This window comes from Sitophilus oryzae, unplaced genomic scaffold (assembly GCF_002938485.1).
Source record: "Sitophilus oryzae breed Bouriz unplaced genomic scaffold, Soryzae_2.0 scaffold_907_pilon_pilon, whole genome shotgun sequence".
NCBI lineage: Eukaryota > Metazoa > Arthropoda > Insecta > Coleoptera > Curculionidae > Sitophilus > Sitophilus oryzae.
The window spans coordinates 2040938-2068647 of record NW_022147536.1 but is presented as its reverse complement, the minus strand read 5'-3'; the positions used below and the strand labels follow the sequence as shown (position 1 = coordinate 2068647).

The window sequence follows — 27710 nt, the reverse complement described above, 5'->3', positions numbered from 1 at the left end:
TTTAATATTTGAGCGACACAAATATTACTAGATCAGGGACTTTTCATAAACAAATTATCAATAAAAATTATCACTTTATAAAGAACCAGCTTTGAAAGATCTTTTACAAATATAAGTTCAAAAAGCGTTACAAATCTTGTAGATATTACTTTTTTAGTAAAATTTGGTTGTATAAATTTGAATGAGTATAACCTTTTGTACTTAATAACACCACTATTGACGTCGTGGACTCTGTGAGATTCTTAGGACTTGTTGTGGACAACTCTTTAAAATGGGACTTGCATATCGAAGCCTTATCAAAGAAACTAAGCTCTGCCTGTTTTGCGCTAAGATCAGTGTCTAAGGAACTTAACTCATCAACTTCTAGAATGGTCTATTATGTCCTTTTTGAGTCGCATCTTCGTTATGCCCTTCCATTCTGGGGTACTTGCTGCGCGACAAAATTTGATCGTATTTTCAAACTTCAAAAGAGAGCAGTTCGATACTTATTGGGACTAAACAGTAGAACTTACTGCCAGAATTTCTTTAAAAATTTCAAAATTCTGACTCTTCCTTCCTTATTCATTTTTGAATCCGTTTGCTTAATCCGCAAGCACATATTCTCTATTCCGGAAAGGCCTTCTCACAACTATCCACTTAGGAATGCGGAGCACGATATGTATCTGCCAACCCCGAGCTCAGAACTAGTTAAGGGCTCAATACTGTACAATGCCAAGAAAATGTACAATCATTTGCCTTCGAATATCAAGTCACTTTCATTCTTTCCCGCATTTCGCAAAGCTCTGAAATCATACTTACTGGAGAGAGCTATATATACTATATGCGGTAAACGACTTTTTTGTTGATGTTTAATCATGAACAATTTAGAATTTTAATTTTAATATTTTGATCATCTCACACACTGGTTAAAGGTCTAGTATTTAATTTTTTTTAACTCTTGATTTTATGTTATTATAACCATTTATATTATAACCATCCATTTACAGTTTTCATTTTGTAAAATTTTCTAGATACGCCTGTGTTCTGCAATGTCCATATATGTTTTAATTGTAATTTTATGACGTAATTTTTTTTTTGAATTGATTTGTATTGTATTACATTTTTTGTATTATTTGTATAAAATATATTTGTTTTTGTGCTTTTTTTGTTTTGCTTTGTCGATGAAGCTGTTTTGGCTTTTTGTACAATAAAGCGTTGTTTTTTTTTTTTTAATAAATAAGAGAAATAAGTAAACATGTAGAATGTTTAAGACTAATTTAAGGCTAATCACCGAATTTGCATTCGCCGTTGTTTCTTTCAATCTACTGAGTGTCCATTGAGACAGTGTCCTTTTAAAAAGTCCCTGATAATCCAAAGATCACTTAAATCAAAGAAAATCTTTGATTTTTTCCGGTCGTAAGTTCTGAGAAATTTCTGGGAATGTCTTAGACCGTTGGACGTTCCGTTAGACCCGTTCCAGATTGCAGATGGAGTCTTCCGGGTTCTTGTGTTCTGCTTTAAGAGTATATTACGCTGTACTTTCGGGTCGCTCTCAGGAGTCGGGTAAAGCGGGTGTGCGACCGAAAGAAATATAAGGACATATATTATATTTCAGAAATCTGCCTAAGGCTTAGCCCAATCCTGTCGTGTTAAGCCACACCCAAAATTCCAAACACGCGTGCTTTGATTAAGGCTTGATTATGGTTTGCAGAGCTTCAGCATTTGCCATAAAATAGCGAGCAATTTGTTACAAAACCATATTAATTATATATCACTGTATCTCAAAACTTCAATCTATTTCCGTATTGTAAGGGAATTTTAAATTATGTCTTTATTTTCGAGAAAATTTAGTACAAACATAAGGAATATTTCGTTGATGTTCAACCATCAAAATCTTAAAAATAAAGAAGTTATCTAAAAATGTGCTACAATACGGATATAGTATAATCCTTTATCTTTAATTTCCTTCTTCATTTGTGTAAAAATACCTAGCCAGTTTTACATAAAACGTTAAATGCCGAACGCTTATTTTGTTGCTTTTTCGGACTAGTGAAATGGACTCTAAAGTTAGTTTCTACTTGGGAAGCAGAACGGTTCTGGCTCAGTTAGTCGAGTGTTCGCTCTGGGATAGGATCCCATTGGTTCGGAGTATTCAGTTTTCGACCAAAATACTCCAATCCGTGTTCCTGCTTTGGTTTTGGAAAGCATCAGTAAAATAAATAATAAAAGAAATGTTATAATATTCCTTATAATATATTAAATTATTTTGGGACTTCTCTAGTTTTAGTTATTTCTCTGAGAATAATACCTCATGATAGGATACCAATGACCCTATAAAAGAATATGTACACATCTTTTTTGATTATCTATGTTTCAAAACACAATGTAAATAGACGAGTCTGATTTATTTACTAATCGACAATTAAAACCTTGATGATATGATGAAAAAAGTATTGAGTACCTAAAGAAAAAATAAAATGTAAGTGGTGATAAAATCATATCACACGCCATGCACGTTATTTTCACACCGAGATATTCAAGAAATCATTAAAAAGATTTTTTTTCTAAACAAATCAATTGTACTAAAAATACCCCAAATTCTAATACATCTTATGTTTAATGTTTAATTAAATTTCTGTATCTATATTCTGTATAGATTTTATTTACGCATCATGTAAAAAAACCCGATGAACTTTTAAGCGGATTTTAATTTTTTTGGAAGTTAATTAACTTTAGGAATTCAAAGTATATGCAGAGTGTCCCATTTTCGTGTGTTTTACAGGGTTTTTCGTATTTACATTTATAAGGTCGCGGTACCCTGTACAACTTGAAAAAAAGGACATACTAACAACGCAAGTTAAATAAAAGCTCGTAAACAGGTACCATTAAAAAATAAGCGGTAAAGAAATATGCAGTAAATCATTTTTGAAGTTTTCAATATACAGGGTGGTCCGAACTCGATTCCGGAAAATTCGGCAGCATATTCTGCACATAAAAATAAGTAAAAAAGTACCTACGTATAAATATATGTCCTAAAATGCTTAGTTTCGGAGATACCGGGTGTAGAAGTTTCATTTTTATTTTCATTTTTTCTAAATAATTTCTAACTGGTTTGAAGAGCAATAACTTTTCGTCAGTAGTAGTATGTTTTTTACTTAAAAAAGATCTCTTTGTAAAAATCGCTACGAGTAATGGTTCTCGAGATATTTGGAATCGAAATTATCAATACCTGTCGTCGTTGACATAAATTAAACATGTTGACTAAATAGTTATTAAACTGAAATCATAAATTTCAAATATTTTTGTGCCAAAAGTTCAACAGAAACTTTTTTATCATGATTTTTTCAAAGAAAAATTTATAATTTAAAAAAATAACAAGTTCCCAAATTTACTATTTCAGTCAAATAACTATCTACCCAACATGTTTATTTTTTGTCAAAAATGACATATATTGACTATTTCCATTCTAAATACATGTCTGGAGAACGGTTCTTCTTAGCCATTTTTACAAAGAGATATTTTTTAGGTAAAAAATCACGGAAATGTATATTTTTTCACTCAATAGTTTTATACAGGTATGGATGAAAAGTTATTACTCTTAAAAACAGTTAAAACGCATGTAGATGGCGCCTCCTATAACTAGGAGTCATATTGACATCAACATAAAATTTCTCATGTCAAAAAACTCTCAGTCACCAATTTTCATCCAAATATTGACGTTATTTCAGAAATTATTTGGAAAAAATGTCAATAAAAATTCTTCTACACCCTCTTTCTCCGAAACTATCCATTTTGGGACATACATTTATACGAACTTTTTTACTTATTTTTATGTGCAGAATATGCTGCCGAAGTTTCCGGAATACAGTTTGGACCACCCTGTATACATACCTGAGAGATATAGGGCATCAGATTATTAGGTATCCCTGAGGGATCTTCACCAATCAAACCAGATTCATGAGCACCAACGGGATTGAAGTATCTTAACAAAATCACTTTCCATTCCTGAAATGATCTGTTATAAATTTGACAGATATTATCTTACTCTAAGTGACAAAGTTAGTCGTATTATTTTATTCGAGTTGAATTTGATTAAATATATTTAATAATAATTAAGTATATTCAAATAAAAGAAGGCGTTATTACAATTCTAGCCTCATAATATAACAAATAAACTATAGTCTGTCCAACGAGAGGATCCATGACAGTGACAGTTGTGTTTGTCATTTTAATTCACAGGTAAATTGCATTTTCTGTCATTTTTTGGATGTCGTCTGTCGAAATCTTCACGGACTCGTTCGACCCTAGATCATATATACTTACGTGGATAAGTAAATCACTTTGAAAACTGTCGCAAACATATCAACGACTTCCATTTATCTTCTTTTGTTGCACACGCGGTGCTTCTACTCTGTCTATCTTTGTCGAGGACCAATAACGTCCACGCACCAAATTTGAACATTAATTTTAAAAATTTAATTTGGAAAATGCATATATTTGAACAATAAATTGCATGTTTACTGCCATAAAAATTAGATTATGTAAAAAATACATTTAGCCACTCCGTACGAATATCAATATTTTTAGGAAATCTAACCAGAAAGTATGCATGTGGTTTAATATAAATAAAAGAACAACTGAATACTTTACTTGCCTATGAAAAGAAAATTCGGGGACCTTTATATTAGAACTTCTATACACCAAACACTTTCTAGTCATTTTTAAGAGTATTTAGAAAAAAAAATAGAAATATAACACAATATATGCACAAACTTAAAATAAAAAATAATATAAGAAATATAAGCACAAACTTAAAATTAACTTCTCACTGAAGACATTTACATCCTTGGCTATATAAAAGCGGTCGATAATAGAGTGATTAAAACAATTTTTAAAATAAAAAAAAAGCAAAAAACAAGCGACGTTACACAATGGAAATAAGATTATGACATATGATTATGACAATGAAAAGTTGTTTTCCATAACAATGTATAATTTGTACTTTATAAACCGTACAAAATTGTGATTATTTTGGAAATACGTGCAACTTTTAATGCGCATGCGCAAAGTAAGGTCCTCGAGGAAGACAAACCTATTGAACGCTTCACAAGTGCAATAAAGAAGGTTTGAAAATGGCATGTCGTGATGTTGGAGACATATTTTTTAATGCTAAACTTATGGCGTTGATTTATCCACGTAAGTATACTAAGGGCTGGCAAAGGTTAGTGTTGGGTCGAGATTTCCGTATGTAAGAAGAGTACAATGCGTTTATAATTTACTGAACAAAGAGAGGACAGTAAACACGTTGCCAAACGTATGAAATAAACAGAGAAACTGTGCACATCGCTAAGAGACGTGGAAGGGGATATAGCAGATTTGTCGCAGTTGACGGGTCGACCCAATCAATACCTCTGTCAGTACTTAAAGTTCTAGGGAAAGGTGTACGTCATGCGTTCAGCTTCACGATTTAATTACGTCTCGTGATACTTAATTTGTTTATTTATTAACGAGTCGTTGTAATTTTCCCTATAGCTTGAATTTTTTTAAGTGCAAGCTAGAAACACTTGCATTTTTGGTAAAAATAAGTGGAATTGAGTGGGTGTTCGATAGTGGTCGCGCTATTAGAACTCTGAATTCAAAAATCGATATCTCGAAATCTATTAGAAATAATAGATTGTAGTGTTTTCAAGAACTTTGTTAATATTTCTGCTGTATTTTCTTTGTAGATAGTATATGAAAATCTTTATCAATAAAAAAATTACACGATTGCTGAAAATTGCTATGCTCTAGAAGTAAATGGATGGATCGTTTACAATTTTTGAATGGAAAAAATAACCTTATCGAATTTTTCTTATGTAAACATATTGTAAAATATCCGATCTTGAAAATAAAAAAAAGTTTCAATATCTAAAGTGGTTCTTGAGTTATGGCCTGTTATGTGTTAAAAAATTGAGTTTTTAAATTATCGCAATTACTGACGTTTTCTCGTTATAAAAAAAATTGACACCTTAACGATATCCCTCTAATTCCATTTCAGATGCTCAGAGACATGTCTAATGATTTTATCTAGTTACCTCTTGAAAAAAAAGTCTTTTAAAAATAAGCGGTTTGCGATCGTGATTTTACTTTACTTGATAGGGAAAGGCGTATCGGCAACACTGCAACAGCACACCGTCGCGCGTCGCGTCGGTCGGTCGCATTTCTCTCACTCCGACTTAATAAGATCCCTATGCGATTTACTTCCACACATGTAAATGCCGACCCAAAAGTAACAGTTGCCAGCACGGTATATGATCTAGGCGTTGCAGTTGGACAGACTATTAAAATCGTATATTTGTCTATTGATTTTGATAAATTCGAACACTAAATTCACTCTTGATCTAAATTAGGTAGGTACCTAAACTTACGGAATCGCTAGTACACAAATCCTTCAAAATCTCCTCTACGAAATACTTGGTTTTCCCGTAAGGGTTGGTACAGCCCTGGCCCGTAGGGTGGTCTTCCGTGATGGGCAGAAACTGTGGAGTACCATATACGGTAGCCGAAGAAGAGAACACCAATTTCTTCACGCCGTTATTGCCCATAACCTAACAAAGTTCCTAATCATAATTTATTTGGAAATGTTCAGAAGTTGCAATAGAAAAAAAAACAATAAAAACTAATTTGTTCATAACATTAATTCTAATCTCATGACCAAAATCAAGAATTAAAAATATAGGCTTGTTAATAAAATAAAAAATTGTATATCTTCAATTATTTTTGTCTAGAGAAGGCTACAAAATAAAGAAGTCAGGTATATTTTGAAAAATTCCACTGCTTTAGAATCCAGAACACAGAAAAAAAGAAGTAAGTAGAAAAAAGGAACTATGGTTTAGAACCATGACCCTGATATAAAACGTCAAAAGAACGACTAGACCGATTAGGCCGAGATCAGCTGTCATTAAAATCTAACCTCAAATAATGTGCCCGATCCTCCTATGTTGTTCTGGTAGTACGTTAACGGAATCTTCACGGATTCACCTACAGCTTTCAAGGCAGCGAAATGGATCACAGAATCGATTTTATGCTGGAAAAGACCAAATAAAACATATTTAAAGTACCTAGATTATACATAGGATGTTCAAAATAAATGAACATAATATGCCAAAAGTTATAAGTTTTTTAGTCGTTTTTTTTAATTTTCGATAAAAGTCTAGTTTCTAGAGTTGTTTTTAAGTAATTTTCAAATATACGCGGCAATATTGATCGGCACAGCGTTGCCCACTTTTACATATTATCTTTTAATCCAAGTATTTTAGGAAACAAAAATAAATTAATTATAAAAATAAAAACATTCATGATTTACATCAACAAAACTCACCTCCTTAACAGCACTTAAGGGACATAAGGAGTTATTATTACCGCTTTTCCGTTCAAAATATAAGATTGCGATGAGTTTTTTGCATCGATTATTAAACTATCTTGTACACTTCGCACTAAAGTGGTTCTAAAAAGAACAATGCTCCTCTGCAAGGTCTGCTAGTACAAACTTTTCAGCTTAAAGCATCACAATACAATTCATTTAAACCAAAAACTCGTAATACAAAACTAAAGTGTCAAAACGAATCATAAGTTCAGGAAATAAATAAATAAATGTAACAACTTGACAACACTTGTATCCCCGCGGGAAATTTGCATTCCGGTTAGTCAGTCCGACGCCAAATATGTCCATGGATGGCTACAATGAATTTAAAACTCTCGCCCTCGATTACGTAACTAAAAGGTTAATTGGGTATCGCTTATATGGTGTTGTTTTCATACATGCATAATAGACCGAGAGCTGGCTACATAAAAAAACCTTATCATCGTTACATGGCTAATTTTTCTTGTAAAGGCTCCTTATGTGTAGCCATAATGAAATAGTCATGTCTGCCAGCGCGATCCCGGGGCTTAAAACGGGGGCGGCCAATCGAAAGGGTGAAATTTTGACACTAAAAATATTATAAGGTACACGAGTTATAATTGCCAAAGAGCTTTTATTTATTATTAAGAAACGTGGAAAATTGTTAGCAGACATTTTTCTCGTGGCTGAAATGCCGACAGACAACGCGAAAGAGGCATGAAATTTTAACAAAAAAAATAGTCGCATACATGCATGCCGATTGGTGGAATGTCATATTTATTTACTTAAAAAGCCGTATCAAAAGGGTAGATGAAAAAGATCGTGGCTCAATCAGCTGTAGACAGTTATCAAAAGCGCGATATTACTCTACAGGGTGAGTTTGGATAAGTGCGAATATGTTCAGGGCTGGTATCTCGACAAAAGAAATATATTTTCTCTTTACCATTTTTCAAATGAGTCCAAAATAACCGTTCAAGTTTGAAAATTTAAAAAGCCATTTTTAGAAAGATTTATGAGTCACCTTTTTTTTTCTGTATTTGTATCCATTCTTTTAGTGTCGTAACAAGGTCGCATGGTAGATTAAAAAATTATACCGTGGGTAAATTTGCGGTGAACAGACAGTTGTACAAAGTTTTCTAAAATATAAAGGAACATTTTTAAAAAATGCAAGATTTTCAAGACGGGTAGCGTTCCCTGAAAGCGCTAGAGTAATATCGCGCTTTTGATAACTGTCTGCCGCTGATTTAGCCACGATCTTTTTGTCTGCCCTTCTGCATACGGCTTTTAAAATGAATAAATATGACATTCCACAAATCGGCATGCATGTGAGCCATATTTTTTTTCCAAAATTTCATGCCTGTGTCCTTTCGCGTTGTCTGCCGGCATTTTAGCGACAAGAAAAATGTCTGCCAACAATTTTTCACGTTCCTTAATAATAAATAAAAGCTATTTTCGCAAATATAACTCGTGTACCTTATAATATTTTTAGTGTCAAAATTTCACCCTTTCGATTGGCCGCCCCCGCTTTAAGCCCCGGGATCGCGCTGGCAGACATGACTATTTCATAATGGCTGCACATAAGGAGACTTCACAAGAAAAATTAGTCATATAACGATAATAAGTTTTTTTATGTAGCCAGCTCTTAGACTATAAATTGTTTATTATTTAATATTTTTATAAATAGCTGCATTTTTTTACAGTGGACACAAAAAATCAATTATTTCAGATCTATTATTAATTAATTTAATTTCTCACTCAAGCTAATAATAATTTTTGGCATGACATGTTATTAAAAAATATAAATATGTCTTTCTATTCAAATATGGGGTACTAATTAAATCATCATAAAATTTGTAATACAACTATGGTAATCGCAAAACAATTTCCGATGCACGTGATCAACTTTTAGTGACATGCGAGGGACAGCGCTGCCAGATTGTGATGGATTTATGAGATGAATCTCAATTTAAAATTGACAAACAACATATTTATTATATCATATTTTAAAGAGTTTTACGATTTATTTTTAATTTAATAACTAATATTTTAGTAATTAATTAATTTATTTGTTTTATAGAATATATTACTTATGTTTTTTTTGATTCTTTTCTTTGACCTCTCAATATATATTTTATTTAATTTTTTCTTGGCTTTAGGTCAGGTAAACAATGAGAAAAACGGTTTTTTTATATTATAAATTTCATTGACGTTTCGAACTGGTAGGGTCTTTATCAAAATTTAATTACTTGAAGGTAGATTTCGGCGCATTGTTTTAGTTTTTATTTTAATTTTTATTGTTTTCTTTTTACAATTTTATCATTTTCATTCTTAGCGAAGAAAATAATCCAATATCCAACATTGGCATCAACACACACATAACATGTATCGATATGTTTATGTTCATTCACACACACACATAACATGTATCGATATGTTTATGTTATGTGTGTGTTGATGCCAATGTGGGATATTGGATTATTGTCTTCGCTAAGAATGAAAATGATAAAATTGTAAAAAGAAAACAATAAAAATTAAAATAAAAACTCAAACAATGCGCCGAAATCTACTTTCAAGTAATTAAATTTTGATAAAGACCCTACCAGGTCGAAACGTCAATGAAACTTATTATATAAAAAAACCGTTTTTCTCATTGTTTACTTGACCTAAGGCCAAGAAAAAATTAAATTAAATATATTACTTATTATATATTGGCAAAAACTCGTCCATTATGAAGATTATCATAAGTGTTTATTATGGGTTGTTTATTTATTTATTGGTGTACATCTTACAACGCCATAAGTGGTAATAACAAGTAAGAGGGTGCTATTAATGCACAAACTAATAATTACAGAATTTAATAAAAACTAACTTTGAAAGTGGTATAATGTGCTTATCAATAACTTACTTTTCTGACTGCAGTTAAGGGTAATAAACATAGACTTAAAATAAAATATAGACTACACTATTTACATCTCAACGCGGACAAACATTCTTTTTTGTACACATGTTTACTTCTGGGTACAGTCGACCGAGCCTTCCTCATCCAGCCTATGTTGTCACGTCTTTAATATTATCAATATTTTTTTCCTTGTTATACACATATATTGAGATATTAATACTACAGTTTAATAAAGTAGGTTTTAATATTCCATAGATGTATTAAATAGTCCTTATACTACTAAATTATAAGTCGGTTACTGTTTAAAAAGGATAAGTTCTTTACAATATGACAACACCGATTAGAGGCGAGGGAGCCTATTCATTCATTTATTAATTTATTACCTTGTAGTACGTGTCGGACGTGTGCGGTAAAGCTTTGTTGCCGCTATCTCCCCGGCTGTATTAATGCATTTTCTTAGCTTGTAGTCCTTAAGTGTTTATTTTATTGACTTTTTCTGTTCAAGAACTATAAAATATGGTTCGCCAGTGCCAAATTTGTAAGAAATTTGACTTAAATAATCCATTTAAGTCTTGAAACGACTTTTGACCGGTAGGCAACTCAATTTACCCATTAGGAGTCAGTGGCGTTGTTGTAGAAAGGCGCTTATGTAAGATAATATTTTAGTAAGTTGTTAGATAATATTTTAGTAAAATGTAAAATCTGAATTTTTTCTCTTACATTACATTATTTACTTACTTACATTGTAACAAAATCATAATTATAACCCTGTTAGTAATTAATAATGTTTTTATTAAAAATATATTCCGGTTTATTCTAAAATTATCTTCAGAATCTAAAATAACATACAAGAATTTTAATATGATATTACATTATGAGACAATATTTTTTAATATACCGGGTCGTCTCAAAAGTGGTTCACCGCTATAACTTTTTTATTTTTTCAGATAAAAAAAAACAGATTTGTATGTTAGTAGGTATATGACATAAATTAGGATTTATTGACGTATTCAATTGTTTTTGGTCTCTTCCTGTTTCACCGAAATGATTACATCTTTTGATTTTTAAAGGCACCCTCTGTATATTGCTACTTTATTCGATAAAAAATGACTTGAACTGACTGAATAGAATGACATATTATATGTCAACTTTTGACATTGTCGCTTAAAAACAAATCGTATTTTAAATTTCAATCCAGGGTGCCATGGTGTTGTTAAAAACACTAAGTTTTAATCAAAGAGCCTTGGAAAAATAGTTTTGATCGTCTAATGGGTTTCGTGTCTTGTCTAAGCCGGTTAAAAGATGTATACAATACAAATCGTATTTTTAATCATACATATGTCAATTTTTTCAAATGGAACAAGGGTGACTCATTAGCATATTTGGAAAAAGCATTTTTTTATGAATATATTGATACCACACACTTGGTATTTCGAGTCAAATTGTCGTTATGAACCGCGTGTTATAATTACAATTAAACCATATGCGAAAATGTCAAAAGTTGACATATAATATGTCATTCTATTCAGAGTGTCATTTTCTATCGAATAAAGTAGAAATATACCGAGGGTGCCGTTTAAAAATGTTATAATTAAAAGTTATAGTCATTTCCGATGAAACAGGAAGTGACCAAAAACAATTGAATGCCTCAATCAATCCTAATTTATGTCATATACTAAAATGCTAAATCTTGTTTTTTTATTTGAAAATATAAAAAAATTATGGGGATGAGCCACTTTTGGGACGCACACGGTATAATAAAACAGTACCGAGTTAAATAAATGTAGTTTTCATTTTGTCCACTTCCTATCACCTTCGTTGCTTTAATGGAACAGATTTATGTTTTCTCTAATTTACATAATAAGACATCACTTAACCAGAAAAAAAAATACAACAATCATATTTTATTTTCTCTCCCTGTCGGCGATTCTATTATATCTGTGGAATAGATCCTGTTTTGATTAATATTAGGGGTTGTAAATGTTTGACTAAAATTAATAATTTATTATTAATTTCAAAAATTACGTAATTTCGATTATACAATTTCTTCTAGAATGTGTATTTTACTATTTTTATCCTTTTTGGACTCTAAGACGTTTTTTCTAAACTTTTATTTAAAAAACCTGTCCTAAATCTTAATAAAATATAAAAAAGTTTAAATACGATATATTTTTAATTTAATTATAGCTTCATTAAAATAAAAAAAATTACCCGGCTATGATACGGTGAGTTCAGGTGTACTTGAGAAACGAAAGACAGTGTTGTGTTTCTCGGCAGAGTCGTCAGGGAACGACCGTTACGACAGAGACAACCTATCTATCGCTCGTGTCGCACTCGTTATAACCTAAAACAATAACACAACAATAACAAGACATTGTCTGACCGCATGTTCCAGCTATTTATGAATGAGATGCTCAGTCTATATTTTATTTTAAGTCTATGGTAATAAAGCACCTTTATTGTCACATTCTCGTTCAAAATAGTTTAAAAAAAACAAGCTATTTGCTTCGACTGTTTTAAATTTTTGCTTCGGAATATTTTCAACACACAAATTTCAAGAAACGCAATACAAAAACTCCAAAATTTAGTTCTTAAAAGAACTGTTTGCGCTTAAAAGTGCAATTTAAAAAAAATACTATGGAAATATGCAAAAAAAAACGAGAATTACTCACAAAGATTCAACAAGAACACGATATTATACAACGTAATGACTGACTGACACTAGGATAATTGTCAAATAATAAAGGACAACATTGCTACTCGCGGCGCAATGTGGCCAACATAACGATAATAAAATTCGGTTAAAAATAATTTTTGCAGCTTTAATCTAAATAAAATATCTGTTACAATCATTTTCCCTATAAAGTAAAATGAAGAGCTGCGCGGTATCTTAAATTAAACAACAAATTTAAATATTTTTTGCCAAAATTTCATTTAGTCAGGTTTATAGAGTTTAGTGTCAATGGCGATATGATTGATGACGTGCATCGGAAAATGTTTTGCGATTACAATATGTACGTTTTTAAATTTGATTGATTCTGTAGCTCAAATTTTCTTTATTACATTGATATTTCGACTATTTCTAGATTATCTATAATTAAAGTATTAATATACTTACGGATTTGAAAACTTTATCTAGAGCCTCTTTATCTCGTATATCTACATTGTAAAATATAACTTTTTCGCCAGTTATCCTTTCGACTCTCTTCAGCGCTTCGGGCTTTTCATTATTATTTTTCGCATAGCAGTTGACTAAATTATCTATAAATAAAGACAAAAAAAAATGTAACAGATTTTTTTCCGAAATTTAGTAAATAATGCATGGATTTGGAATAGAAAAATTCCTAAATTTAACAGACTACCGCTTGTAAAATAGGCTCAGTATTCTAATTGTAGACAACTATAATTAAGCTGATTTTTATTTCATCTGTGCTACATTATTTGCTGATTATTTACCAAATCATTTGACAGCTTACCACGATGATTTTTCGGACGTGGAAAAATCTAGGATAGTCTAAAAAACTATTAATTCTATGATTTTTAAGTTTTTCTAAAATCTTAGGATTAATTGAAATGTTAGATAAAAACAATGTTGTGTGTTGTTTTCTGTCGTCCAAACTTAAAATAAGATTGTCTCTAGAAATAAAATCAGATCATAAGCTATGGTCAGCCGTCAAATATAATTTTATATACAATCTATATAACTAAAACAAAGCAAAAAGCAAATTAAAATGAGCCATCCTTGTCTATTTTTTTTATCGGCCATATTGTGCTGATTCAGTAGGCTGTCAACCTTATTTTAAATATCCATATATTTTTTTCCCTTTTCTTGGGTATGAGTTTTTTTTAAATAATGGCATGACATGTTTATTTAAAAAAACCTCATACCCATGAAACGAAAAAAAAATGTATGGATATTATCTAAAGGTTTAAGAAGTAAGAAACTATACAAGGAGGACAATTTTTGAGGCATTTGTTGTCGTGTTACTTTCAACCCTTTGACCCCCAGAGCACCTACCCCTAAACTTTTAAATGGCAACCTTTATTTCTTTTACCATTTTTGTGTTCCTTATAAAATTCTCAAAAAAATAATGCAGTTTATGTAGAACTAGCGTGTACCAGCGACTTCGTTCGCGTCGAATTAATCATTTGTAATGGTAATGATAAAGCAAAGCAAGAATTTCTATTAACATACAAACTGGATAAAATTTTCTCACATTTATGTCAGCATGAGAAAAAGCAATATGGCTATATTATTATATAACTTGGTAATATTTGAGGAGTAGTTTCATCTCGTTAGAATTTGACTTTCGAAAAATGCGTTTGCCAAAAATACGCTTTTTACGTCAAGCAATTTAAGCACAATCGTGGTTAATCAATTACCCAACTTTTTGGAACACCCTGTATAATTTTTTAAAAAAATTCAAAATATGTAAAAAAACCAAATAAATTATGCTTGTCCAAGCGTTTTCCCGAAAGACTAACCGCTTTTTAAATAACAAATACTGTAATATTTGAGGGACGTTTTCACCCTCTTGGAATTTGAGATTCGAGAAACCCCTCCTTATCGAACCTCTACACCCCACAGTCAATCCGTTTGCCAAAAATCAGCTTTAAACGTCAAGCAGTTTAAGCAGAATTGTGATTACTCAATGGTCATATTTTATGAAACACCCTGTATAAATTTATAAAAAATCTTAAAATATGTAAAACAACAAAAAAAATATACGTGTTTATGAGTTTTTCCGAAAAACTCACCGGTTTTTAAATAAAAAATATTTTAATGTCTGAGGGATAGTTTCACCCCCTTATAATTTGAGTTTCGAAAAATCCCTTCTTATCGAACCTCTACACCCCAAAGTCAATCTGTTTTCCAAAAATCAGCTTTTTACGTCAAGCGCTTTAAGCAGGATCGTGATTAATAAATGACCAGATTTTTCGAAACATGTATACATTTGTATGTACAATGTATACAACCCTGTATACATTTTTAAAAAATCTTAAAATATGTAAAAAACCAAAATAAAATATACGTGTTTAAGCGCTTTTTCAAAAACTTCACCGTTTTTTAAATAAAAAATATTGTAATATTTGAGGGGTGGTTTCACCCTCTTGGAACTGGAATTTCGAAAAATCCCTTCTTATCGAACCTCTACACCCTAGAATCAACCTGTATGCCAAAATTGAGCTTCTTACGTTGAGTGGTCTGAGCAGGATCGTGATTAATCAGTATGTCAGTCACTTAAGGATTTTATATATTAGTATAGATTGTATAACAAACACAAAAATGGTAAAAGAAATAGGGGTTGCTATTTAAAATTTTAGGGGTGGGTGCCCTGGGGGTCAAGGGGTTGAAAGTAACACGACAACAAATGCCTCAAAAATTGTCCCCCTTGATATGCAAATTGACGTGTTCTGCTGTTACCCATATTTTCGTACTATCATCGGTAGAGGCAATATTAAATACTGTTCGTTTTCAAATTGTCACCCTGTATGAATATCTAGATGCAACGTTCCTCTATATCAGCAGGCCTGGCCTAAACTTTAGAAATTTAAATGTCAGATCCCACTTACATTGCTTGTACTATACTGTCTTGGCCGTGTTTACGAGAATATTTAACCCATTTGACATCTCCTTTTGACAGATATTATCCAATATTTGAGATGGGCTATACAGGGTGTCCTAGAAATAAGTGCAAATATTTTAACTGGTAGTAAATTTGGACCCTAGAAACACGCCATGAGGGTTTTTTCGAGAATTTTTTTTTAAATTTTAGATTTTTTTTTAGTTTTCAGTTAAAAAACATTATTTCATAATAAATGGCAACATAGGTAGTAGATTAACTTTTCAAGCAAGAAAGCCCAGAAAAGATACAGTGATTCTCAAAATTTAAGCCAATTTTTTTGCAAATTTTCAAAGTAAAATAACTCGTTTATTTTGGACTTATTTGAAAAACGGCAAACAGAAAATATGTTTCTTTTATCGAGATCTACCACACCTTAAAATATCTGCACTTATTTCTGGGGCACCCTGTATATATGACCTAAGGTGTTAATATTCGTGCTTATAGTGTTAAAAAACTAATATTTTATGGTTATATTAATAAATACGAACCTATAGCAATAACGGTGTAGTTATTTTTAAGCAATTCGACTACTGTATGCGATCCAACGTATCCAGCACCCCCGGTTACCAAAATTGTGCTGTTACCCTTCATTTTCTCATCGGTATCCGTTATCCACCACCTGTGAACCATTTTTATTTCATTGCATTTTGGTTTAAATAACGAAAAAGTAAACAGTATATTATTTTTAGAAGCGTTTTTAGCTATTTTTACCAATGGACTAAAGAATACAAGGACATGTAACGCCCATATACGGGCTGCAGCAGAATTTGTGACCTTAGACGCCATCTCTTTGGAAGCAACAAATGAGTCATCAGCTGGTCATCAGCGACAATTTTAGCGATTTTTAATAGTTGGTTGTGTTAGTGAACTTTGTATAAACTCTATTACAATGGTAATTTGTTCAGCTTTCAAGTGTAAAAGGCACAATGATAAGCAGCGGCGCACAGCTAAACTAAATCTCGGAAAGGTTTTGTGCAAATACGTTTAAAATAAAGTATACGGAGGGTACCGCTTAAATTCCTATCCCGATATTGAAGGATGGCTATAGAATTTCAATGCATTTCCTACATAAGTCTATCCTTGGTTTGTAGGAGGTTTGACTAAACAAGGATGAACCTATGTCTTGAACATTCGACTCGATTTTCTGTCCTCCTTCAATACTGGGACGTAAATCCTCTCATTGCTCTTATGGGGAGGCCGTCGTATATTTTATTTAAACGTATTTGGTTTTGTGCCACGAAATCGCCCATAAGGTTCCGCATCTTCTAATTTCTTCAATCAACGATAGAGAACGTTTCCAGATACATAAATCGTTTAGAGTTGAACCACGGCATATAAATCACACGGCAGGCTAACTCTCCCTAGATCCCATTGTTTAAAATTTCTATAAAATTTGATCTTGAAAACGCCATTATGGGTGCCGAGTCAGGGCCGGATTAAAACGTATCAAAAATTTTCCCAGAAAATAAACTATTGATAGACAGGGTCGTATTAAAAAAAATATTGTAATTGACTGAAACTGAATTTTATTTACACAATACTTTTGTCTAAAGAAATGAATCGTATACATGAACCGCGCATACTCCTAGAAAAGTAAAAATGAAAAAATTAATTAAACATTTAACTGTAGAGAATAGACAATTTAAAATTAAAAAACATGCCAGCAGTTACAAACAAAAATTAAAGAAATACCCAATAAAATATCTATTGAACAATATAAAGAGGCTACGTACAAATTATGTCCATTAAGGGACATAGCAAATTTTGTTAATATTCAAATTGCACAAATTAACAAATCAGCTAAAGGAAGAAAAATAACTGATGAATTTAAATATAAATGTTTAGTGATATACTTTTCCGGGCCAAAAATATACAAGATGCTCTTGACAAATCTATTGTGCCTTCCACGTTCAGAGACCCAGAGACACTAAGAAAATGAATATATGACATACATCGATATCAAACCTGGCTTAGAAAATCTTAGTGTATTTGAGACTCTAAAAAGAAAAGTTGAAAGTTTCGATGAACCGGATGGACTTAATCGATATTTTGTTCGATGTATTGATGATATGAATATCAAATGCAATTTATTTTAAATAGTAGTCGTGATAATATTGTAGGTTTTGAGGACCAGGAGAAGGGGAGCAGAGAGTTTAAACCAGCTCGGGTGACTAATGTTGTTATGGTAAGTAGTATCTTTACCAATTGGAAGCAATCCCTACCTTATTTTTTTATCACACATTTAAATTAAACTTAAAAATATTGGTATGAACGATATTTTATTAATAAGTGTATAATACACTACCAAACCACTGTTATATAAAAATGTTCAGAAAAACAAAAATATAACTACAAAAACAAAATATAACACACAAGAAACGAAAATAAAACTACAAAAACAAAATATATCACATAATAAACAAAAATAAAAAACCCAATATATCACTCAAGAAAAGAACGAAATAAATTAACCCGCACACTACTGACTCAAAGCTGCCATGATGTTCACTAATGACTCAACACTAATGACTCAAAGCTGACTCAAAGCTGCCGATGACAAAAACTACAACTGACTACGACACTGGTTAATTTCTGTTGCTGGCACCCATAATGGCGGCCTGCGCAAGGATATGCGCGTTGCGTTCTCGCCAAAGCGAGTCGGCTTGCACTTGTGACTAACCCTAGCAGGCAACTATTAAGCCCGACCAATCACGTTAGAGTTTTTGACAAAAACCAATGAACTAACACACTCCAAATAACCACGCTAACCAACCTGATTGGTCAAGCTTAATAGTTGCCTGCTAGGGCTAGACACTTCTTCGGCCTGCCGTGTGATTTATATGCCGTGGTTGAACCTCGCCAAAATCACCAAAGATTTAAGATTGTCATTTCCCAGCCGTCTTTGACGCCATTTTTTTCTCGATCGTATGGTATAAAGAGAAGTGTCAATCTTTTAACGATATTCAAGTAAATTTCCATTATTAGTAATCCTTTACATTTTTTCATTAAAAAGGATTAAAACACTCTGCTTTCAAAATGGTTTATCATGTTTTCCACTTGACTGAATTTTTTAATAGAATCAACGGATAAAAACCAAAAAAACAAAACAAGCTTCTTGAATAAATAAATTATAAATTGTGACTGGATTGAGCGATCCAGTTTTAATTATATCAAATATGAACATAAGTGGCAAAATACTTCATTTCATAAATTTTAGAATTAAGAAATCAACGTTAATGCCTACTTAATGTAATAAAAAAGATATTAAGTGATACTCGTTATTATCGTAAGGTGAGTTCAATTAATTTTTAGATAACCTTGAAGTTATTTTCAATATCATTAATAACAAATTTGATCGATTTTCAAATGTATTTGTAATATTCAAATTAAAAATTTAATGAAGGTAAATGCTAGTTTTTATTTTTAAATAAAAATGAGAAACAAAATTCATAAAAACGACATATCCTAATTATTTTTGATAAATACCATCCGATCCAAAAGAAAACAGCGGCAAAGACGCCTGGGGAATGACGGTCGATGATGATTTTCGCGAGGTCAAGCTCTAGACCATTTATTTGGCCCGTACTCTTCTTTATTTTTTAATATGCAGAGTGATCCATTGCAATAAAAAAAAATATCCTGTTTGAAATTTACACTATTCTTTTTGAAAATATGCCCTACATGAAAAATATTTTTCTTAATATACAGGGTGAGCCAAACTTAATTCCAAACTAAAATTGTACCTAATTACTAGATTCTATGTTTTTTTAGAAAGTATTCTGTGTTTATATGTAACTCAGTAGATTTGTCGTTCCAGAAATTTCTGTCAAAATCTATACTGAGTGATTGCATAAATATTACCGTTTTTAAATTCTATTTTTCAGAAATGTTAATTTCTTTGATAATTAAAAAATAGAAAAATATGTTTGCTTTTAAATTAAATAATTTTTAATTAGTTTAGTTTTTTCTTATTCAAAATTAATTATAGTGAAATAAATAAATTGTATGGATACCAACAATTTTTAAATAATTATATTTATAAAGTAATTTTACAATGAAAATTTAACATGACAAATTAATAGGTATGATTCTTATTCTTTTGATGCAGCTTGATTAAAAGATTAAAAGCATCCTATTTAAAAAATCACCTTATTTTTGTACAGTTCGTCTGCTGGATCTGTGTCTATGAAAGGAATGCGGACAAAAAACATTTAAATGAACAGCAATATATTTTATACGTCGACTTGACGAGTACGTCACCGCAAATCGCTCCGCCCACTCATTTTATTGGCTACTTGCAAATTTGTCGAATTTTTATTGATGGGACGCGTCGTCTAATTTTTTACGAAAAACATCGAGAGAATATCGTTTCCCCTCTCACGGATACCCCGCAGCCACAGAACGGACAGACGTACTGTATAACTATTATAAAAATATTTTTGCAATATGCCTTACTGTTTCCCACATATTTTCTAAAGAAATTGGAGTGGACCACCCTGTATATTGTCATAGTAAATACTAGTAGTGGGAACTATCGAATGAATACTATCGAAACATTCGATAGTTGCAATTCATTCGAATAATTCGATAGCTAGTAAGAAAACATTCGTTGAAAACTATTCGAATAAAAATTATCGAATAGATGCGTCATCTGCCTTGAAATATTGTATTCTAGTAATTCGGCAGCAAAAACCATTCATTTATAAAATTCATTCATTTATTCGTCAGGATCGATCATAATAAAATATTAACTGGATTTTAGTTGTCGCCCGGCGACGTAGATTTCTTTCCGAGAAACCCGACAGCGGTCGGTGGCAATGCTATGAAAGAAGCCGGCATCTTTGATTTTTTGCGGAGTCATATAAAGATAAGGACTAGAGATCTGCACGGGCCGGGTAGCCCGAACGGGCCTCAGGCCAGGCCCGGCCCGAACACGGCCCACGTGCCGGGCCGGTTTCGCACTGTCAATAGGGGTCGGACCTCGGGCCGGGCCGGTTCCGCACTTTAAATAAACACAACTTTGCTTCTGTACATGTTTTTGAGACACCCTGTATTATAATAGGTGTTTTTAGGCTATGTTTTTGTGAAATTGATAGATTGTCTGGAATCGACAAAGAACTACTTGGAATAATTGTAATTGAAAGGATTTTTGTAATTTTATTTTGATCATTTTATTTTAATGGTTCGGGCCGGGCCGGACTAGTTTAAGTTTTAACTTTCCACAAACCGAGCCGGGCTACAAAAAACCGGCCCGTGCAGGTCTCTAATAAGGACACATTATTTTTTTTATTGAGGTGCTAGTATTTACACAGAAAATACATTATGACGGGCGCTGTTGCCATATATTGGTATTAGTTGATATTAGCCATATTAGCAAAGAATATTATTGTTTGGCTTTAGTTAGTTAGGGATAGTATGTCTATATATTTTGCATTTTTTTTATTAATATTCTGTTGTTACACTGCAATAATACTTGTTATTTTGGATGTAGGAAAACGATTTTTAATGTTTTTAAGCAAAGACTGGTTTAATGAAAACAACAGTAATAATTTGTTATACCTATTAACAACAAAATTTAAAATAATTTAATATAAACATTTTTTTACGTAGTAGCAAAATATAAACAACAAATTAGATGTGAAAATTATTTATATTAGATCCTATTTAAAAATAATATAGTTTTTAAATTTTTTGGCAACGTTGGTTTATTAACTAATAATAATTACAGAACTAATTTGTTATATTAACAACAAACTTTAAAATCATGAAATATAAACATTTATTAATTTCCTAAGCATGCAGTGTAATGGAAGGAAAATATAAATAAAAAATTAGAAATCAAAATTATTTATATTAGGTACTTTATATTACTATTTAAAAATAATATTTACTTTTACTGGCATTTACTTTAAAAAATAAATGTAATATTTCTTTGCAAAAAACTACATGTAAGAGAATTAGCATAAACAAAATACAAACATCGTTAACTTTTTTTTTAAATTGGCACATGTAAAACTTTCAATTTAATTTTCTCACCCCATAGTTTGAGTTCGATAACCATTTACTTAACCACATTACTTAAATGTGATTATTAAGTTTATTAAGTTCAACTAATTCATATTATTGAAACATCTAAAATACAAATATGTATTTTTAAAATTAATTCTAAGTTCATCTCATCTCTCTTAATAATTGCTACTTCTCAAAATTCCCCATTAAAAAATAGACCATATACCATATAAAATAAAATAATTGAAAGATCGGGCTACGGAAAATCACACAAATTTTCGGAAAAATTTTGACACCTGCACACGCACACAATCGTCAATTATTAAAAAAAAACTACTATTTTAGTATTTTAAATATTTTAATAAACGCAAAAATAGCACAGTATTTAGAAGGCAAGTTATAAAAATTTGGAAGAACTAATAATGCACTGACGCACACAAAAATCAAACGAATACTAAATTTAATTTATCAAAAACATTCGATAGTCGTAGCTCAACGATAACTATTTAGTCGCACGGCAAGGTTGTCACATATGCTTTAGTATACAAATGAATGAATGATTTTATTCGAATAACCATTCGATAGTTGAAATCATTCATTCAGTAACCATTCGATAGTCTAATTCATTCGATAGTTCCCATCGCTAGTAAATACATTTATCTAATACCCCCATACACCGAAAGATCCGGCCGGACCTGATCTGCGGATTTGGCCTGTCACGCGTACCATATCTCTCGCTTTGGCATCACGTACTAAAACTCCCGGCGGATTTGGCCTGCCGAAAACAACGCCGAAAAAAATAAAGTGAAAAAGATCGCGAGCCAGGTCGGAGCTGCTATAAAACGTCGAAAGATCTCATCGGCAGGCCAAGTCCGCAGGCCGGGCCTTCCGGTGTATGGGGGGCTAATAATTGTATCTGATTGTATTGATTCAAATTCATTTTTCTAAAATAAAATCATACATCTGTTTTTAAATCGCCACAAAACAAATGTGTCAAGGTGCGCGTCAGAATGATAAAATTCAAATAAAAAGTGTGGTAAGACAGTTTCTTTTTTTGGTTTTTAAAATTAATTTTTATTGATTTATTAAATATGACATTATCTTGATGTAAATAACATATATGTACCTTTCTTTAAATACATTTAATATAGTAAAGAATACCACATATCTAATTATCTAAACTGGTACGTATATTTTAAAAATTGTTTTAACTACACCTACCTACTTACTTAATGTATTTAGCTCAATTTTTTTTATTCTAATGTTTAAATATTTTAGACAACAGAGAGATCGAAGTTAAACAATTTGGTAATATAAATGTACGAATTTAAAAGAAATGATGTAATAGAAAATTCTAAAAAGCTACAGAAATTCCTGTAAATGCCAACTTTCAGTTAAAATAAACAAACAAAGCGTTTACCTTGGAATTTTATATTCCTTTTCACAAAATTTGATATTTCTTTAGAAGCACAGAATATATTCTTACATAATCTATTACATTAACTGTGTTAGTTTTGGCTTCAGGCTAAAAAAACTAAATTTTGAGCAAACTTTCAAGGAAAAATTAATTATTTTTGTATTTTACATAAAATTAATTAGGTATTAAAATTATATCAATACCTATTTAACTTCGTATATAGCATTAATATTTCATTTATAACCAGATGAAATAATTCACTTTGTTAAAATATACACAATTCACAAAGTTCGATAACCAAAACAGTCCATATTTTTTCTAATCTAACAATTCTCTTCTAATCTAATAATTAAATCTGAAATAAAATGACTTAAAACAAAATTGCATTTTATCACTTTGTGCCTTCTTGATATTCCACAAACACAAAACTTACCCCCTAAAACACTGACACGAAAAAATAAAAGAAAACTAATACGACTTACCCCACACTTACTTTGTCAGATATCCCAGAGGCACGATAGCATAGTAAAACACTACGAACATGTACGTTGATTTATATAACAGAGATAACATTGTTATCATTAATTTTGGCAAAACAATAAATACTTATGGATTCGTGTAAAAAAATTGTATACGTGTGTAGGCCGATGACGATATTCTCAGACATGACAACATTGGACATTGTGTACGTTGTTTTTGCGGATGCAAAAAATTGGCTAAAGGATGAACACTTTTTGGAAAATTTTATTTAAATTGTAGCTCTGCTATAAACAGTCTCAAAAATAACATGATTTCTTAAAAACAATAAAGTGTCAAATTATTAATTAACAAAAGCAATTTTATCGCGAAAAAATGGCAACAATGCCACTGCTTTCTGACGTGACTAGAGATGAGAGCATACGTGATGTAAACATTTGTGATATGGAGAATTTTTTTTATTGTTTTTATGTAATTGACGACAAAAATAGAGATATGAAAAGATATTCGGTAATATTCTTTTTTCCAAATCTCTAGATGAGCCACATATACTATGTTTCAGTAAATAGAGCTCTAAATAAAGGCGTTTTTTATTATCATATATAATTTTTTAAATTTTGGACCATCTCTATTTGCCATAGAGGCTTTGTTGCTGCCAACATGGAAAGTGACGGACATTGTCAAAATTTTTAGGTTATATTAAAGGTCAAATTCAAATTACAGCTGATTTCCAGGCCAGAATAATTTAAAATTTTTTGTAAATTAAAATGTTATACTTGGTAAGCGCCCTTTTTAAACTAAACAGTGCTTATCGTTTTCGCGGTATCTCAAATTTTTAACATTCCAAAATCCATTGTAAGTTAAGTGTGTCTTTTTAACTGGTTAAGATCTTTTCAATTCATTCAACTCTATTCTTGTAAATACAGAGGCTAAAATTAAATATCTCGTTAGGTCATGTCCTCGAAGCAGGTATTTATATTCTAAAAATATATTTTTTAGGTTAGCTAGGACTAGAACTAGTGAAATAATCAATTCAAAGAAGCAATTTCCTCCTTATAGATATAATGTGGCTGATCAAGAGGTAGTATCAACTGAAAAAATGACTCAAATGATGGTGATTATTGCCGCTGCTCATCTAGTATACTGTCCTTTTACCAAAGTAGAAGAAAGTTTCAATTTGCAAGCTATACATGATATTCTTTATCACAAATGGAATTTATCTGAGGTAAATCAGTTCTCAAAAATGTATGTTTGAAGTAAAACTCAGATTTTTTATAGTATGACCACCTAGAATTCCCAGGAGTAGTACCAAGAACATTCTTAGGTCCTCTTGTTGTATCAGCATTAGCATTTCCTTTTGTTTTCATACTACAATGCTTAGAATTTAATAAATTTTGGGCCCAATATATTGGTACTTATGATGGCTTTATTAGTGATCTTATTTCTAATATAATATACTTTTCAGTTAGATTTATACTAGCTTTATGTGTAATATATGGATTTAAGAAACTGAGTAACACCCTTTCAAAACAGTTTGGTTCAAGATGGTTGCAGTGGTTCATTGCCATAACGGTAACGCAAAGTCATTTTATGTTTTATATGAGCAGGCCTCTACCTAATATAATGGCTTTACCTTTAGGTAAGTGTATAAAAACCAAGAAAATGCTTCAAATTGTATTAAAAAATGTGACTTAATACCTTTATGAACTTACCTTTCAATAAACATTCAGATATATGTAATAGGTATTTGGATATTATGCTTGACACTTAAAATCTTTGTTTAACTTGATATCCCATCATATGTAGTACTGTCTTTCAAATGGAATTTCACAGAGTTAATTTATGTACTTTTTAATTTAACATTCAGTCAAAGGGATTTATGTCAGTGTTGTCAAAAATATGGTCAATACTTTGAATAAGAAGACTAAGGAAGGAGCATATCAAAAATCTTAGGTACACCGCGATGGGCCTCAAATATGGCCGACTTAAATTCTGGTTTATCAGTGTCGTTCTAATTTTATTTAAAAAATGTAAAACTATGATGTAGGGTAGACGTGGGGTAGACTCAATAATTTGTTGTTTTATTTTACGTTGTGAATAATTGTTGGTAGTTATTAAAATTGTTATAAAAATATATAATTCTAATAAAAATAGATAAGTTATAATAAGTATTTATTAACACAAACATCCGATACGCTACTGAAGCAGGTAAGTCAAATTAACGTATCTAAATTCTTTTAACATCTAATCTTTGACAAGTAATAAATAAAAGCTAAAATGCAAGAAAAAATATATAATTTAGTTAATTTAAGTGAATTTCATAAATGATCGGTTTACTACACGTATGTATATTATATAGTCACTTACTAGCGAAAAGTTGTTCCATTATTTCACTCAATTTTTGCCGAGATCTACCGCACGCTACACAACCAACTATTTTAGAATCTTTTTCGATAAATCGCGATAGTGTTACTGTTAATTTAAGTTCTGCCACATTTTCCATCTAGATTTACTACCTTTATTCAACTATCAGTAGTAGAATAAATAATAAATAACATAAAATAAGCTCCGTAAAGACTGACAAATCCACAAAATTTCAAATCAAATTCAAATGTGTCAAATGAATCGTCAAACAGAACTGTCAAGGATCCCCACCCTAGAGTGCTTTTATGGTGCTTTTTCCGCCCACCATGCATGAATACATGGATAGCATTATGCTCCTTCCTTAGTCTTCTTATTCAAAGGGTCAATAGTTCAAGAAAATAACTTTTTTAAATATGAAGTTTTGGTAAAAACTTGAATTTTTGATATATAAGTTACTTTGAAATTTCTAAAAACGAGTTGTGAAAGATTTTTTTTAAATTCACCCCCGAGAAGGGGTGAAATAAATAAACAAAATTATTTTTTCGAAATTTCGGATAAACGGTAAGAACTAGAAAAAAAAAGTTCAAATAAAAGTTGTTGAGCGTCAAATTTTACCTAGAAATGATCACTATATTTTTTTGCTCAGATCAAAATTAACTAAGATAGGATGGCTAGAAGCTTTTGTTGATTATACGAAAACGGAAAGATGTAGAAACAAAATATTTTATGGGTGTATATAGGGAGGCAATGTGCACAATTTAAAATTATTTTTAAATATACAGGGTGTTTCAGAACTAAGATCCAAACCAAAGTTATATTTTTTCTTATGGAACACCCGGTATTTTATTTCATTTTTGGAATCTTTTGCTCAAAGAAAGGTATTTATTATAAGGGTTAAATATGTTTAAAATCTTTAGTTTTTGAGATATTTAAAGATATTTAAAAATGCATGCTACAATAGAATATATTATTCACATCCTGTACATTGCTTTTCAGAATTAATTCTTGTGCTGAATTTAAAGGTAGAGAAATAAACTTTACTGAAAAATTTGATAAAAACTTTGTTATTTCAAATACAACGCCCTGTATTTTTTAAAATAAATTGAAGCAGATTCAAATGCTCTTTTAAACTATATTAGGGTTTCCTATACCTATCTGGCTCAGGTTTTGAATAAAAAGCGATTTTTCAATAAAATTGTAATTAAGATGGCTGGTGTCGCCATGGCAATTTTCTAGTGACACTTAGTAGCTATTTTCAAAATTGACATTAGTTTATGGACTTTATTTAAATTTATAACAGATTATTTTTATTTAATTTACCTACAATAAAGTTAATAAGTAGTATTTATTATTTTATCAAGAAAAATGAAGCAGTATCTGCTAGCGGAAAGAATGGATATATTACTATGGGTTATTTTATTTTGTGAGGACAATTGCTTGGTTGGCCTGAAGGGTTTATGCTCAAAGATATCTAAATAGGAATTTTTTTGACAAGAGTTCATTTGAAATACTACTTTTCCTATTTCGCAACTGATGTGCACGCACAGTGTGGTTGTG

General features: G+C 31.0%; 2 protein-coding genes across 8 annotated transcripts in view; one reads left to right on the top strand and one right to left on the bottom strand.

Annotated features, from left to right (window-relative positions):
- Positions 1-24620, bottom strand: part of LOC115890668 (UDP-glucose 4-epimerase) — a 38596-nt gene extending 13976 nt beyond the window's left edge. The window contains exons 1-6 of one of the 3 annotated variants that reach the window (XM_030910970.1): positions 24602-24620; positions 16375-16505; positions 13378-13520; positions 6932-7045; positions 6387-6566; positions 3871-3984 (exon numbers count right to left, since the gene is read on the bottom strand). In XM_030910970.1, coding sequence (XP_030766830.1) covers positions 3871-3984; positions 6387-6566; positions 6932-7045; positions 13378-13520; positions 16375-16477 — 654 coding nt within the window. In that variant the 5' untranslated portion in view covers positions 16478-16505; positions 24602-24620. Of the gene's footprint in view, positions 1-3870; positions 3985-6386; positions 6567-6931; positions 7046-13377; positions 13521-16374; positions 16506-23794; positions 24122-24601 lie in introns of those variants that run through there. The other 2 variants (XM_030910968.1, XM_030910969.1) reach the window with 2 other exon arrangements.
- The window catches only part of LOC115890667 (probable Dol-P-Man:Man(7)GlcNAc(2)-PP-Dol alpha-1,6-mannosyltransferase), a 30823-nt gene continuing 26025 nt past the window's right edge, over positions 22913-27710 (top strand). Inside the window, exons 1-4 of one of the 5 annotated variants that reach the window (XM_030910966.1) lie at positions 22913-22931; positions 24789-25014; positions 25068-25200; positions 25255-25428. In XM_030910966.1, coding sequence (XP_030766826.1) covers positions 24889-25014; positions 25068-25200; positions 25255-25428 — 433 coding nt within the window. In that variant the 5' untranslated portion in view covers positions 22913-22931; positions 24789-24888. Of the gene's footprint in view, positions 22932-23063; positions 23080-24441; positions 24736-24788; positions 25015-25067; positions 25201-25254; positions 25429-27710 lie in introns of those variants that run through there. The other 4 variants (XM_030910967.1, XM_030910963.1, XM_030910964.1 and 1 more) reach the window with 4 other exon arrangements.